We start from the raw sequence: 17009 nt of genomic DNA, 5'->3' as shown, positions 1-17009 counted from the left end.
GTATTTTCATACTGTGGGGCTTTCTTTCAGCCAGAAGATGGCACCAATACATCATGTACGACGCTATGAGGCGAGGCTGTAGCTGTGGATTTACATGGAGGGGGACGGGGAGATCAAATCTCCCAGGGAAATAATCGCTTTATGATTAAATTATCATTTTCATTGAAAAACAAAAACTCACAATCAAAAGTGGTAAAGCCTGTGCATCACTCATTACGCTCTAGTTTTGCACTTTTGTGTACATGTGAAAGGAATGAAATGGAGAGACAGGACAGTGTTTGACATTGATTGGATCGATCCTCAGCAGGGGAGCAACTGCTTCTGCTGTGGTGCGACAACACCACTTGGAAAATATGACATTTTGGGGCATATTTGAATGTGAGGGGGGATTACAGCCCTGCTATGTGGAACTGTTGTATACACAGGCGTACAACATCAACATATAGAAGATGGATACATGAAGAAATTTAGTTTAGTTGTTTTTTTTACAGCCTAAAAGTATCAATCACTAAGCGTTGTAGAGATAATCTTTATCTGTGTCTACATTGAAACTTTCCCCAAATATGTATAAACTACATGAAGTGGTTCTGTAGTCTATTATTAATAACAATATATTAAATTGACTTCCTTAAAATAACCTCTAAACCTTAAAATAATCTGCTGGTGGGTCTTTGGAGATCATCTTGCCCTGGGCACAAGCAAGACTGTCGATTAAAAGAATCAAGCATGTATAATAATAATAATGTACAGCTGGCATTGCTTCACAGGGATGCATGTGCTGTTTACATAGCCTATAAACTCCGAAACTATGTAAATAAGTAGATAAGGTGACCCTATAACAGCCAAAATGCTTGATACACCATCTGTTGTCTATCACTAACATGGTTTTTGATGTGTTGAGGATCAAACCATTCACTGAAGGTACGATCTAAGAGAATATTTAGCTTTAACTGCTTTAAGAATCAGTATATACTGTATCTATAGAATAGTGGATAATGGAGACTACAGCAGAAAAATAGCCCCTTCTCACTGCCAGCCACATGCGGCAGCAGAGAGGCCTGGTTGAACTTTGACCTGCTCTTTCATTCATTTAAAACACGTGGCTTACTGTCATTTTGGAATTTCTTTTACCTTTGGGCACAGCCTTGCTCATGAAGGAGGTGCCCACTGTCATTGATCCCTGTGAAGTCAGAGGCCACTAGCTCTGAAGTTTAGTGTCCTGACCATGGTGGTTTCAAATCATCTTTCAGGCACCTGGGCATGTGAGTTGAGTAGAGGGCGAGGGCTCCCTCTAGTGACCTGGACATAGAAATGCTTCTTACTGCCTCTGAGGCAAGGTTGGAATCCCGCCCTGAACATCATGTCCTGCAAGATTCTTGCTCTTTGAAAAGAGGTGAAACCACCGACCGAAACTACCGCAGGACACTTTCTAGCACTTGCAACAACCTGTTTTGTAACAAAATGATGCAACAGTGCAACAGTTTTAATTTGCACAATGAGTGTCATTTCACAAATTACTGCATACAAATTACACCACTCATCAAGCTCCTCCTGTCGAGCATGGATGTAAAAGGGAAAAAAAAGTCTGATTTCTTATTTTGTTATTGTAAGGTTGCAGTTTTTGCATCAGCTGTTGTTGTTGCTTCGGTATTAGTCACCCATTAAACACGGAATCTCGGCCACTAGTGTGACAGACACCTTTATCACTACCTGGGACTACTTTTGTCAAATTGAGTCGTAAGTATCACTGTTATGATAACATCTGAAGGCATGACTAGCCTCTCATACTCCTTTTAAATACTCCCTCCAAGAGAAGCTCCGCCTGCACGGGCGATGAGAGGCTACGAAACGAGCGCTCCCAACGCACGCTCGGTTTGAACTGCGCAGGAGCCCCTCTGCCTTCTCATTGGACAGCCGGACGATGACACGCACTGACAGTTGATAGCAGGTTGTGTGTGGGTGACAGCGGCTAGCATCACACTTCAGCCGTGAAACTGCGGACGTTAGCCAAGTCACAAGGAAACTGCGGTTGAATTAATGTTCAACATAGGTCAGGAGCCCGCCAGCTAAAAGGATAAAACTCTATTTCTGAGTTCGGCGAGGATGTCTGTCCCGGCAGGAGAGGGATGAAGATGATACCACTGTTATGGCGAGTTGTGTCAGTGTCGCTATGTGTAGCTGTAGTCTGTTGGTAAGTTGGTTAAATTCGTCCCATTTGAACTGTGTGTCATTATTATGAAGTCGCTAACAGACGTTAGCTTTGGAAACTATCACACTGTCTGGCTTATGTTAACCAAGGTACAGGTAAGTTAGCTACAACGCATTATATTAGCTAGCTAGCTTATACTGTGATGTGGCACCTGGCTGACTTCTGACTTGTTGTCATATCGAGTTAGCTTGAGTTGCTGACCATAAGTACAGTATTAGCTTGTTAGCTAAGTTTAACACTGCTAGCTAGCTAACTAGTGAACGAGTTGTGCCTAAGTTAGTGGCTCTCTAACATGTAACAATAACCCTCCACCTCCTCATGATATTGCAGTACCTTGTGATTTGGCAGAATGATCTAGGTTTAATCAGCCGCTACAAGTTTGTGTCCTGTATTAATCCTCTATAAAACTCTAGCTGACACGCTTATACTGTAGGCTTTACACTGGACTGCTGACTAAAACATTCTCAAGATCTCTGCCACACACTCTCACACATGAATCTGCTGAGTCTACATCACTGGCTGTTTATTCCCACGACCCATACTGTCACAAAGCTAACGTTAGCCGACGTTACACAGATTTGGTTCATGACAGGATTAAAGGCCTGTCACGTCAGTCATGTCAGTCCTCTTGAAAGCTGGAGGTTGTGGTCTGTGTAAGTCTGACAGAGCACAGTAAAGCCAGCAGAAAGGGAGATTATGTCGGATGATCATGGGCTTTAGCCATGATGTTACAGGATATTAACAAAACATTGACTCTTGTACTTCACATAGAGATGGGAGGGAGGGACATGATGTAATATGGTATTAAGATCTATGTTGGTGATGATTTTGACCTGACCTACTTTCATTGCATTAGCTCTCATTTTACAGTGAAGCTGAGTGAAGGGTGTCTGCTATACTCTCCTGCCACACAGTACATCACAGTAAAATGTTAAGGTGCCCTGTGATAGTTCATGCTGTGGTCTTCACTCCACCACACTGTGGTTAATAGTTGTCAGACATGCCATTGCAGTGGAAACATTCAAGTGTTATTAATAACATAATTAACAGCTGTAACACATTCAGGTTCTTCAGCTCCAGAGCCATGTTATAATGCATGCTGGATAACTGGAGAGGCAAACTGGGACACTTGATGGAGGAACTGAGTTGTAATGAATGTTATTAATCACACCTGTGCTTTTCTTGTTATGACATGTCCAGCTGCCTGCTGTGAGAAGGTCTTTTTGATGATACCGAAGAATGAACAAAGACTGGATTTTTTTTTCTCTTAAATTGTTGCTCTCAAATAGGGTTGGATGGATATTGGCTGACAGACATTATAAATTAGGGATGCATGGTATACATTATCAACTATCGGCTGATCATCAAATTAAAGCCGATAAGGAGGAGTGAGGGGGAAAAGTCTACAAGTTTTAACAAAAGAAATCTCATAAGAGCTATGAAATATTAACTGATCCATCTTTTCCCATTACAGCTTAGCCTTTCTTTTCCTCAGTATCGACCATGAGAAGCAGGCAGTCATCCGTTATTGGTATCAGCTAAAAAAAAATACATGTCACGCATCACTAATATACATTTTCACCACTATTGGAGAGTTGTAATGCCATTGTATGTATATATCCATTTAATGCATCTGGTTGTACCTGTATTAGACCACTGTGGGGCAGATTTTATGGCAAAATTGGATTTTTGTCTTCAATTTAAAGGATTTGAATAAGAATGAAAGGAAAAACTCATTATACTATTACAGTCATTTGCATAAGATAAAATAAAGCACTATCATAGCTCAAGTGATTCATGCAATATGCCAGTGCATCAGTATTAATATATAATGCATAATATATGATTTCTATATCTCTAATTCCTTTAGTGCATGAAATTATAATCCCTGTATGGGTGACATCATATTGTCATGTTGTCAGGTCATTAGTCAGGTCAGAAATTGTTGTAGTCAATGACACATCATGTGACAAATGTTGGAAAAACTCACAGGTCACTTGTCAGTCAGAGGTGTGTCTGAAAGATGTGTCAGTCAAAGGTGTGTCTCAAGAACAGGCTTGATGATGGTGGAAACGTGCACGTGACCTTTGCACTTGTGGGGAACACGCTTATCTTTTTCATTTTTTTTTTTTTTGCATCATGGGCAACAGCTCCTTCCTTCATATCCAGCCTGCTCTGTAAATGCTCTCTTCTCTGTATTTGATAGCTTCTGCTGTCCCTGAAACACTACATCCAAGTCTACTGCTTTAACTTGGTCTGTAACCGGTTAGTTAATTATTTAGTGAGTCGTGCCTTAAGACCACTCTTGCTCCTTTGGGAGTTACATTATGGCCACTGGCTTTCAATTAGAAGACAAAGCTCTGTTGTTGACTAAAGTGTTTGTGATTAGTCTAGCCTCCTCAAGTCAGATCAACAAGGCAGTTGCTCCATCCAGCCCAGTAGTAAGTAAACTACTTGACCTAGAATCCAGACTACAATCCAGATAATGGCTGGGGTTGTTGACAAGTTGGAGTGTGGCCTTTGAGACGGGATCAGGAGGACGTTTCCCCCACAGGAACGTGCCGTTATTATTGTGATTATTTAAAGCCTTGTTACTGCTAATTATTGTTGATTTCCTGCCAGGAGTGAGGACATCAATGTGACCCTGACCGTTTCTCTGGCTCAGTGTCACCTAACAGTACTGTGGTGATTAAAACAAATAGGGTTATTACTGAATTAAAACTAATAAAGAATATAAGTATCAAAAAATAAAACAAATAGGGTTTTCATTTCTCTATACACAGAAACTCAAATCTAATTTTAAAAACGGAAGCGAAAGAAGTGAATGTCATTTATTCTTTATTTTCACTTTCATGTGTCTTTTTTAGCTAAACAGATGACAGATCCAGTAGTTTTCAGTTAATAGACAACATACAGAAACAGAACATTTTAAAAATATCGCAGATTTCAGGTGTATTTTTCAAGGCCTTACAGTCGCGTTGAGCAATGTACATCTTTTTTGAGGCGTGTCTCTTGACAATGTTCCCTGACTTTGAATCCAGATAAGATAAATTGTCTACGTTGGGGTACAGACCACTGGGACATTCTCAGTGCGTCACACTGGGACACTGTGTATGACTCACTGCAGTCAAATACAAAGTTTAGTGTGCTGTTTAGTTTAGTGTGTGAATACTCCTTATACTGATGTTTCTTTTCCCAGATACCAGGATATTTTTCACACACAAGTGACCCATATTCTGACAAATTGACTCAGTGCTGTTATGACACTCTTTGTCTTTGCCTTTGTCTCGTAGGTACCCTAGTTGCTATGTTGGTTGCACGGAGCCGCACCAAGAGGCCCAGAGGCCCGAGTCCTCACAGGACGTCAGTTCGGCGGAAGAGTCAGGGGAAAAGGTTCAGCCTCACAAGGTAGCGTTAGCTGTTTACTCTCTTTCTATATTAACCACACAGGAAACCTGCTGCCATGCTAGACATGTATCAGATCAACACCTCTTTTACAACCGAATGTCTGAATATAGGGGCCAACAAAAATAGTGTGTGTGTGTGTGTTTATGTCTAGGTCGAGGAAAGCTTGGTGTTACCTGCCCAGTCCCTGCCTGAAAATGAACAGTTGATAGAGGATGATCGGCAGAAAGAGGAGCAGACAACACAAGAAGTGGACAATAAACAATATTCAGAGGTACACTATAGTTGTAGCATTTCTGTAAATTAAACCTAGATTTGGTGCATCCCCCAGCTTAATACTGCAATGTCCTGTGACATTTGTGTAAGACATGTTTAAGCTAAGCTTTCTAAAGGAACAACTCAGCAGTTTCAGACCTGGATAAGCAGTCATGTGCATCGTACCATCCAGTTTTTATTATTGATCGTTCCTGGAACATCTGACGCTTTAAGTGTTTTGTTGATCAATCCAACTCTGCTTAATGGTCCAGCCGTTTCAACATTTCCCTTGACAGCTCACATATCTCTCTCCGTTTATCCATCAGGCCTTTGAAGCAGAGGAGCCTGCTGTAGAGGTAGAGCTGGAGGCAGACAAAGGACTTTCACAACCTGAGCCAGAACCTGAGCAAAACTCAGAAAATCAACATCCTGAAACTTCCATCACTGAAGACCAGGACTCAGCCCCCCTGCTGCCTTCCCCCGACCCTGTTTCTGGTCCTGCTGCTGGGCTTAGAGACAACCCTGACATCCTTGATATTCAAGACAACATCCCAAATAGGCAAGATATTAGTTCATTTAATCTGTCAGTTATCTGTAAAAATAGCAAAAAAGAGCTTGTTTTGCTGTGTCTCATTATTTTGTTGTTTCAGAAAATGTGATGTGCATTGCTTAAGGTTACAGCACTCCGTTAGAGTTCCTTTAAAATATTCATGTTTTCCTTGATGTCTCCCTGCTAATAAGAGAGCAACATTTGTTGTTGTTTCATTTCAGTGCTTCAGATGACGCGTCTGAAGTGGCTGCACCTGAGGTTAGTGATTCTGACCAGCCCCCAGCTCACTGTGAAGAAGAAGAAGAAGAAGAGAACAATCCATATGACAGTGAAAGGTGGGGACAGTTCATCTTCTGCCCTACTTAGTGAGCAAAAAATATACACTTGTCTTACATTGTTGTCAAGTTGGTATAATGTTAATGTATATTTTGTTCCCACAGCAGTCCTCCAATAGTTTTGGAGAACACTTCCAATGTTCACATCGCAGGAACTAAAACCCACAGCGACCCTCCTCTGAGTCCTCCGGCTGGTCACAGCACACAGCGTGTGGAGGCCAACACATCTCAAACGCTGAATGAGCAAGTAAGGAACTCGTACACCGCATGAACTATTTTCCTCTCTCTACCAAAGGAGGTGTCCCAGCTCTCATTTTCTCATTATCTCTGACAGGACCCGAGCTCCCCTGTCACCACAGACACAGATTCCACTGTGAGCAGCAAAGACCAAGAGGACATCCCCACATTTGATGAGTGGAAGCGGAAGGTGATGGAGGTGGAGAAAGAAAAGAGTAAGAGTTTAGTTTATCCTGCTTCTAAAGTTGTGTTAAGCTTGCTGATCCAGAATCTAACAGTCTGGTATCTGTATCAATGTACAGTGTTTCCTGTTACAGTGTTTCCCGTGATAACGAGTTCATTTCATTTGTTTTCTCAAGATCTTGAGTTATTATCTCGGAATAACAACTGCCGTTTTCCCGAGATAACAGGATAATTTTCTCGAGATCTTGAGGAAACAAAACGATAGTGTAGTGCATTAAATCATTGCAGGAAACATCATTCAGTGTAGCAATGTCAGAGGAGCAGGAGCATATCGATCACCGCGTCACATATCTTTTCAATCAAGGCCTGACACAGGCTGAAATAGCATTATGTCTTGTTATTACAGATAATATACACATTAGTGTGTGTAATCTAAAAAGACTTAAGCTATATCGGCGGCGCAATCTCAGTGAGCCTGATCTTAACGCCGAGATCTCGAATTAATTATATCGTTATCTCGGGACAACAAAGTTTCGTTATCTCGAGAAAATAATCCCGTTAACTCGGGAAAATGGCAGTTGTTATTTCAAGTTAATAACTCGAGATCTCGAGAAAACAAATGAAATGAACTCGTTATCACGGGAAAATGGAGGAAATAAAATGTATGAATGCATGGCCCTTTAGGGCTTCCGTAGTTTCCCACTGAATGAATGAATAATATTAAATAATACATGACTCCATTTCTAGTAGTCCTTTCTAGTTCTTCCTTTTTCACCAGTTTAGCTCCACTTAATTCTCCACATTGTTTCAGTGTTTACTGACAAACTAGTTTAATCTTCTCACCTCGCTTTTCCCTTCAGTTCTCTTTTCCCCCAACACACACACACACACACACACACACACACACACACACACACATGCATTTCTGCTCTCTTTTAGCACACACACTAGCTCGTATACTTTTTTTGTCAGCAGTATGTTTTTTTTTTAAAGTTTCTTAAAAACACAACTTGCAATTTGGGATTTTTAAACCAAAGGATTTTTAACCTGCCACTGTGGCTTTTGGGTTGATCAAATTCACCTAGCTAATTTCCCACCCTGATTCTTTGTTATATTCATCCTCTCAATAGCTCAGTCTACTCACACTTCTAACAACGGGGCCACTAATACAGTGAAGAAGGTCCAGAAGAACTTTAATAACTACGCCTCAGTGGAGTGTGGAGCCAAGATCCTCGGTGCTAACCCAGAGGCCAAGGTACTGTATATACATTACTACATCATCATCCTACGGAGGAATCTGTTGAATAAAAGCGTGTATTGATTTGTGAATTTGTTCCACACAGAGCACTTCGGCCATATTGAAGGAGAACATGGACTTGTACATGCTAAACCCCTGTAGTAACAAAATCTGGTAAGAGGCAGCTCCGGCTTTGAGTGCAGCGATGCTCCCTGAGATTTCTGAACCTGAAGCCGGTGTTTGACGCTTTGTTTCTCGTTCCTGTTCAGGTTCATCATTGAGCTCTGTGAGCCCATCCAGGTGAAGCAGTTGGATATCGCTAACTTTGAGCTCTTCTCTTCTACTCCCAAAGACTTCCTTGTCTCCATCAGTGATAGGTACTATAATGTGTGCACTGCAGCTACCAGACACGATTTTTATTACAATATGGGAACATTTATTTTTTATCTTAGGGGAACGTTTGTATCAAACTTATAATCTATCGGTAAATTACAACTGTTAATTTTTCTTTTATTGGTCGTTCATTATAGAAAACATCAGAAATATGAAATCAAATTTTTATGATCAAATCCTGTATTCTTTCAATATCATTAATTTAACTGACTACAGGCTGTGATCCCGAGATGTCCACATCACTGAGCTAACTGTGTAAATCTCCTCCTGTAGATATCCAACAAACAAGTGGCTGAAGCTGGGAACGTTTCACGCTCGGGATGAACGCACAGTCCAGAGCTTCCCTTTAGACGAACATCTTTATGCTAAATATGTGAAGGTGAGTGCAATATATTTTATTAGTGTAACACTACCACTGCATCTGTCTCTTTTGTATGCTAAAGTAGTGCTGAATCAATGTAATCTCTTATTGCAAGTGAGCATTTAATTGTGTCTGTGCACTTTCTTTCCTTGTTTTTTCCCCTTTTCCTTACAGTCACAAGGTCCGTAGAATCAAAAGATTGTATTATATTATCTTGGTGTTTCATTATTGCTCAGATTAGGCATTATTCTGGATATGGGCAGCAGAAGATTCCTGAAATGTAGAATGTGAATAGTCCAATTTGGTCAGTGTTTCATAATCTGGATATCAACATGGCTAAAATGATGGTATCAGGATTATTTGGCGTCTGAAGTGACTCCAAACCAGCATACATATCTTTGGTCCTGTATTAAATGCATGTGTACTTCTCTTTAATTTGATCTCTCTGTTTTCTGTCTTTCTTGCCTCAGATGTTCACCAAGTACATAAAGGTTAGCCTGCTTTTCTTGTAGAGTTCTGTGAGTGAAAAGTAAACTGGGAGGCGTGATGGATTTTGTGTCTTTTGTCTCACGTGGTGCGATCACCTCTAAACAGAGCCAGATCTAACTTGCTATGCTAGCTGCTAACCCATTAAAACACCAAGAAATACTATGAATACATTCATATAATCGTACATAATTAGGGCTGCACAATTAATTGAAATATTATCAAGAGTAATGTGGCCAAGCACAATATCCAAATTGCAGAAGCTGCAGGTTTTTTGTAATAATGTGAACAATCACAAAATCTGTCAAAATTATCACGATAATTTATTTTTTTGAACATATTGTGCAGCCCATAATTAACGTTTGATGCCCACCAGTTGTCATTTAAATAATCAAGTATGTGAAATGATCTAAGTCACCCTACAGTGAGATGTTCCTCTCAGATTTACTGACATTTGCCAATCAGCCTCTCATTGTCTCCTTCTAAACCATCTTATTGATTTTTACAATGAAACAAAACCATGGCTTTGCTGTTTGTAAGTTACACAACCACTGCTGAGTGTGTTGATTTGGTGTGGGTTATAATACATCATACAATCCCATTATAGTATCCAAATCATTTGTGCACTTTTCAGGTAGAGCTGGTGTCTCACTTCGGCTCTGAGCATTTCTGCCCCCTCAGTCTCATAAGGTACGTGATATTCAGGCAACGCCATGTTTTTCTAACATACTCTTATGTGTTTGGATTGGGTGTCTTAAAGCATGTTTTCCAAATGATAGCTTGCTGCATTCTGCATGAGCTCTAGATGGTGTCAAGTGATATTGTGTAATATTTGGCCTGTGGTCATGGGCAGCTCCTTGTTACAGTGTTAAGCCTCTGGTGGGGCCGAGGAGAACTAATGCAGATGTAAGAACTTGGGTGGATCCAAGGGCGGGGCCACAGGGGTGTCGGCCCCAGTTGAGATCTGATTGGCCCCTGAAATGCCCCCTGTTCGCTTCAGAGCACTGCGTTGGCTGAATTTTGAAGGGATTGGGGGGACTTTTACTTGTCCACTCAAGAAATAACATTACTGTCTGGCACCTGAATTTTGACATCGCCTTTTCTCTGTCCCAAGTTGATTTGCTGTTAGGTAGGTTGTGTGGTTATTTACATGCATACAATCTCACCGAATGTAGGAAATGAAGTGTCTAATACACACGCTCTAGAGCCCTCGCATAATACCTGGCCCTTCTGTGTAAAGTATGGCCCTTCAATTACAAAAACCCTAAATCCGTCCATGTGCTGGATGCTGTTTGTTAATCTGGCTGAAGCTTCTGCACAAAAGAGGTGGCAGAAATGGTAACAACCAACATTTTTAGTGTAGCTCGCTGCCCCCTACAGGTTGTCAAAGACCATTACATCAGCCTGGTTATAGAAAGATTTTGATGATTTGTTTTCCCCCCAGGGTGTTTGGCACAAGTATGGTGGAAGAGTACGAGGAGATAGCTGATCCACCAGAGAGACCCGATGATCAGGATGATGACTTGGGTGAGAACTGAGAACATCACATATTTTATGATTTTCTCTTCACCTGTAATAAATTGAAGCATTTACACAAGTGAAATACACTCATAGCAACCGATTTGGTACAATTTGTATCACTAATAAAATAAATAAACAAATTATAATGAAATGACCCCATTCATTTGTATGTCAGGTATTGTTTTATAATGTTCAGTGAATTTAAATGAAAATGGTTTTACACTCACATTTATCATTGTTTTGTTGTAAGATGGATGTGTGTTATTAAGTGCACTGCTCCCTACAGATTATCCTCCTGGATATGTACCCGGTGAAGTCAAGTCATCTAAGAATCTGATTGGATCAGCAAAAGGTAAATATAGCAGACATGGATTTCTACTGCATATAATGATTAATGAGTATTAATGTTCCAAACCTGGACTGTATTAACTTTTGACTTTTTTGACTGGTTTTGACTGGTGTTTACATTTTCTCTTCAGATGCCATTTTGAACATGGTCAACAACATTGCTGTCAATGTCCTCGGTGGAGGCCCAGAAATGCAAGGTATGACCAGCGGAAACAGCTGCAGCGTCCAGCTTTGTCTCACAGCTTCTGTTTTTTGAAGGAGATTTACAGTTGACAATATGTTGATGAAGACTTTTGTAAAATAATTTCTGTGTTCACTCCCAATGTAGTTTATTTTCTTTTACTTTTATAGGCAACCTTTCATCACAGGACGTAAACATAACTGAGCCATCAGCTCAACCTGAAACCACCACTACTACCACTACTGACCTTACGTCACCATATGTGTGAGTACATGTAGTGAGTCCTGTAACATCTTTCACAATCCAGAATTGACCTCCAAGAAACTTTAAAGATAATAGAATGGGAAATACTTTTTGTGAAAAGGCAGACATTTGTCCTAAGGTACATTAAGAAAGTCAAGATATTCACATTCAAAAAAAGGTAACATTAAAACACATTAATATGGAGACACATTGGCGCTACATTCACGAGAGTGCTGCAAATCTGCTGTCTTTTTTTAGTTTCTTGTATCTGAAATCTGCTTTTACATTAACCAGTGCTTTGTGAAATAATACAGTGCTGTAATATTATTTATCATTTATATGTACTATATTGTCCTTCTCCCTCTCCAGCCCTGACTCTGAAGAGAAAGAGATTTTGATGGACCCTGATATCCCTGCAACTGTAGTCACTTCCCCAGAGACACCTGTGGCTGAGGCACCTGCTGCTGATCCAAGCGAACAAGAGCTCCCCCCAGTGGAGGAAAAAATGGTCACTCCCTTAGAGAAAGATAAAGATGAAGAAGAACCTATCAGCTCTACAATCACCCTTTTGGAAAAGGAGGAGGAGTTGGATGAAGAAAAGGAGAAAAGGGACCATCATGAGCGGCAGCAAGAAATCCAAAACTACTGTTCACTACTTCCTTCATTTTCTTCCTTTTGCTCTTGCGCAGCGTCCCTCGAGGAGTATCTCCATCAGCAGTGTTCAGCTCTGCTGTCCAAAAAAAGGAAATGCCAAACTGTGGACAGAAAGCAAATTGTTTCTCCAACACCCGCTTGGCTCCAACCTCTGTCCCCCACTGCCTGCCCTGAACCTCAGCAGCCGCCCAGTGAGGTACATCAGCCCCATGAAAAAGAACAAGCCTCTGAACAGGAGCCAGAGATCAGAGCCAGCCCGTCAGAAACACCACAGCCTCCTGGGAACACAGCAGAGCCTCAGAAAGAGTCAATGTCCGAACCTCCTCTGCTGGAGCCCAGTCAAACCTTGAACCTCCCCAGACCCAGTGCCACTGACTCATCCTCTGCCAAGCCTACACCTATTGTGGAGACACCACAGCTGTCTTCTGAGGAGCCAGCGAAGGAGCTGATGCCAGAAAAGAGCCAGGATGTGCTGGCTGAGGAGAAGCACATTGAGCACTCAGCCTCGGAACAACCCAGTGTTAGTGCTACAGTGGACGAAGCCTCAGTGGCACCAACAGAAGAGGAAACTGATATTAATGTTTCTCAACAGGACATAAATGCCCCCATCCAAACCCAGGATAAGACAGATCAATCTCAAGTTCTCCATCCAACCACCTCCCCAGATGTAGAACATCACCCTGACCCACCAGCTGTACCCGAAAGCGGTGCCGCTGTCACTGAAGTGGCCCATCCCACTCCAGACATCGTCACAGAACTTGAACTCTCTGGTGGTCACCCGGTCATCACAGAACCTAAAATGGAGGATTTCTCAGAAGACATCTCTGCATCGTCACCTTCTCCTCCCTCGCCAACCTCACCGTCCCTGTCGGACATCTATGCAGATCCCCCCAACGGCACAGAGCAGAACGGGAACCCGGTGCATGGCTCCAGCCAGAAGGAGTCTGTGTTCATGAGACTCAACAACCGCATCAAGGCCCTGGAGATGAACATGTCCCTCAGCGGACGCTACCTGGAGCAGCTGAGCCAAAGGTGAGGAACAGGGACACGCACCAGTGTGGGATAGTTATCCTCCATATTTATAAACTGAGCAGAGGGAGATATTAAGACTTTACACATCCATGTTTTGATTCAAGGTATCGAAAGCAGATGGAGGAGATGCAGAAGGCTTTCAACAAAACCATCATTAAACTCCAGAACACCTCGAGAATAGCAGAGGAGCAGGTGAGCAATAAAGGGGCACAACTATTAGTCCAGACAGAGAGACATACAGAGATGAATGCTTCTTGTGTCACTTTGAGACAGTTGTCATATTTATTGAAAATGCAGTTGAAAATCTCGAGGACAAAATGGCCACCGATGTTTATTTGGAGTTTATGTTACTTGTATTTTCCTCTGAGGTCAACTTGTTTATTGAGTTATGGAAAAAATAAATATTTCTGAGTTTGTATTATTATCTTATAAATATTATAAATATTAAAATTCTGAGTTTGAATTTCTTCTCCATAACTACATAGTGTCCCTTATAAGTTGCACTAATCATAGGAAGTGTGAATAGGTGTGTGGCTATGTGGCCATCCAGCAGGTTGTCAGTCAGTTTTGAAATGAGTAAAATACCTCATACCAGAGGCAATGTGGCACAGCTCAGGAACCTTCTGTTTGAATTGCAAATAGACCCTGCTTCGCTCCGCCTACGTTACATGTATTCCCATCCGTGCCTCGTGTATTTCGGCTGCAACACCTTTCCATACCGTTTCAGTGATGTGTGTGGATGCTGATCTTGTAGCCCTGTTTGCTCCCACAGGACCAACGTCAGACTGAATCCATTCACTTGCTGCAGGGCCAGCTGGAGAATGTGACTCAGCTGGTTCTCAACCTGTCTGTCACAGTCAGCCAGCTGCAGATTGAGGTAGATACAATGCTCCAGGCACAAAGCCTTCATTTGTAATCAGGGTTTTTTTTTTCTTTTGTTTTCAGCCTGATTTTTTTTCAGTGGTACTCCATTTTCTTCACTGTATTTTTCCGTCTCTTACTTTGTCAGACATTGTCGCTGTGTTGCTGTTAATATAATCAATCCTCTATCGGCCAGGTGTCAGACAGGCAGAACTACCTGCTGCTGTCTCTGGTGTTGTGCCTGTGTCTCGGCCTGCTGCTGTGTGCCAACTACTGTCGCATCACCACTGTTCCTCCTACCACAGAGCCAGAGCCACCCATGGCAAAAAGCTACACCTTCTGCTCTCCTGAAAGGTAGCAAGACACTTTCTGCAAAAAAAAAATACATGTAATGACAAATACTACCTTTATAACAAGATTCAGTAGTGTGAAACCTTTTAATTACAAAGAAAAAGCTCAAGTTGAGCGTGTAGATGTGAGTAAGCATCTCCAAGCGGGCCTTTACAGCTTATGGGCAGAGGTTACAGTGCCTTGAATGGCTCCTACTCATTAAGCCAGTTTATTGATACAATCTTTCATTGAGAACGTCGCAGCTGGAATCTTAAGTGTTCACACAGCCGTGACTCATGTCCCCATAAAGGCGCTACATGCAGTCTTTTACCTCAACCATTACTGTTTCCTTAATAGGCAGTTCTCTTCTTGTGATGAGACGGGCTTGAAGAGGAGTGCATCCTATCCCCTCATACACTCTGAGTCATTCCAGTTAGCCACCACTGAAGGTAAGCAGAAGTGGCATCTAGATAATTGTTCTAATCGGTTTCAAGGTTTTTCTCAGGTGTCTTGAATGGTAGCCAGTCAATAAAGAATTGAACCATTGCTTTTCTTGGCTTGCAGGCCCTGAAATGCTGCATGCAGATGACACACAGAGTCTTTGTCCGGCTAACAGAAAGGTGTGTAAAGACATTTATTGCATTGCAGAATATTAGTGTAAAATATCCCTTTAAATTACTGGTGGTAACTGATGAACAGTTAACAGATGTTCTATCTCCCTAATCTTTTCCCTCACAGAGGAGACGCCGTAAGATGAAACTCATGGAGAAAGTGGAGACTCTGAAACCTTCTTTCCACGCTGCTCCAGAACTGTGTAACGGAGGGGTTGTATGTAATGGTGTACCCGTCATCACAAACCCTTCACCTTTTGCAAAAAGGTTACTTCAACCTATGTTTAGAGACTCGCCGTCAGAGGGCAGCTCGGAGGGATCCTCACATTCAGACGACCCCTCCTTCTGTGGCATCACCACAGCCTGCAGCCGAATCTGTGACGGGCTCCCTCCTCCCAAGACCCGGGCGGAGAAGCGGGCATCAAGACGCAGGCGTCCTAAGCCCAGCTGTGCGGCGGTGGACTTGCTTCAGGCCCCGAGGAGGGACAAGAGCGAACAATTGCCCATCTCTACCATACATGACATCATGAACAGGAAAAAGGAGCAAAGCTCTGGGACATTTGGGGTGAACGTCACCCTCTCAGGTCCTGTTTGACGTCTCCACTCCTTCTCACTGACTGCTTTCCAAAAGAGGACGGATGTTTATTTCTGTAGCCAAAAGGTAGCTGTACGCTTCGACATGAGACAATCCCTTCACTCTTAGTTTAGTTTTGTGTTCTGTTCCTCCTCTATGTTCGGTTCTTGTCAGATGTTTATATTTGTTATACTTCAAATCAAAGAAATGTCTTCCCAGCTTTCCATTAAAGCTTTTCTCTTCTGTTTGGAAATACTGTTACTGTTCACCCGGTAAATTGAACATAATGATAAAATAGAGTTTTAGTTGACCTTTTCTTTTTCTTTATTTCGTAAAAATACAGTTCTGTCAGGACGTTGCCTTAGAAGTCCAGTGTGTACGATGTAGGTAGGTTTAGAAGCAGAAATTGTCCATAACAACCTAAACTAGGAATCATGTGTTTGTGACCTTTGTATGAACCTTTCATATCTACAGATGGAGCAGGTTCTCTTTAGTCCTCCATGTTGGACCGCCATTTTCTACAGTAGCCCTGAACAGACACACCAAACACTGGCCTGAGAGAGTGTGTTTCACTGTCACAATAGGGGTGTGTGAGACAAAGGGTGTCGCTGAATCCTAAATCCACATTTACACTTTTAAGGACAAGCAGAGGAGGTTTTTCTTAAGTCAGCTTACCTTCAAAATAGAAGCACAGAAACAGTGACATATCAGTGTATTTAAGAATTTTTATATTGATAGCAGAAACATAGTGCTATAAAACACATACTTGATAAACAGTGTTACTATCATGTAGATATTATATTTATTACTTTTATTAGTTATTGATCCAGTGAAGCTGAAAGACAAGAAAGATGGCGCAAAACATGGAAGAACTTCAGTGAAAAATGTCTTTTAGTGATTTAACAGACAGCAACTGGTGCTGGACCGAGCTCACATGTAGAGTTCTGTCGACACCAGAACTGAAATACTCGTAACAAAATTGATCTGTCATCAACTGCACTCA

At 41.8% G+C, this 17009-nt stretch overlaps 1 protein-coding gene across 3 annotated transcripts; it reads left to right on the top strand.

Moving 5' to 3' along the window:
• The first annotated feature begins 1936 nt into the window (after positions 1-1936).
• LOC311266955 (SUN domain-containing ossification factor) lies at positions 1937-16253 on the top strand. 3 transcript variants are annotated; one of them, XM_084369683.1, is made up of 24 exons: positions 1937-2191; positions 5503-5617; positions 5769-5888; positions 6196-6428; positions 6641-6754; positions 6863-7001; positions 7089-7206; positions 8305-8429; positions 8518-8585; positions 8681-8788; positions 9078-9183; positions 9636-9656; positions 10286-10341; positions 11096-11178; positions 11459-11524; positions 11652-11717; positions 11872-11965; positions 12314-13630; positions 13735-13822; positions 14403-14507; positions 14688-14845; positions 15179-15270; positions 15386-15441; positions 15560-16253. In XM_084369683.1, exons 1-24 carry the CDS (start codon positions 2127-2129, stop codon positions 16025-16027), a joined length of 3981 nt encoding a protein of 1326 aa, XP_084225809.1. In that variant the 5' UTR covers positions 1937-2126; the 3' UTR covers positions 16028-16253. The 3 variants fall into 3 exon arrangements, with proteins under 3 accessions (XP_084225809.1, XP_084225808.1, XP_084225810.1); XM_084369682.1 differs by having other exon boundaries at positions 6860-7001; XM_084369684.1 differs by lacking the exon at positions 9636-9656 and having other exon boundaries at positions 6860-7001.
• Positions 16254-17009: the final 756 nt, after the last annotated feature.

The sequence above is a fragment of the Pagrus pagrus genome (assembly GCF_965226575.1).
Source record: "Pagrus pagrus genome assembly, chromosome: 12".
Lineage (NCBI taxonomy): Eukaryota > Metazoa > Chordata > Actinopteri > Spariformes > Sparidae > Pagrus > Pagrus pagrus.
Note: the sequence above shows the minus strand (reverse complement) of the source record. Positions and strands in the feature narration are given on the sequence as shown.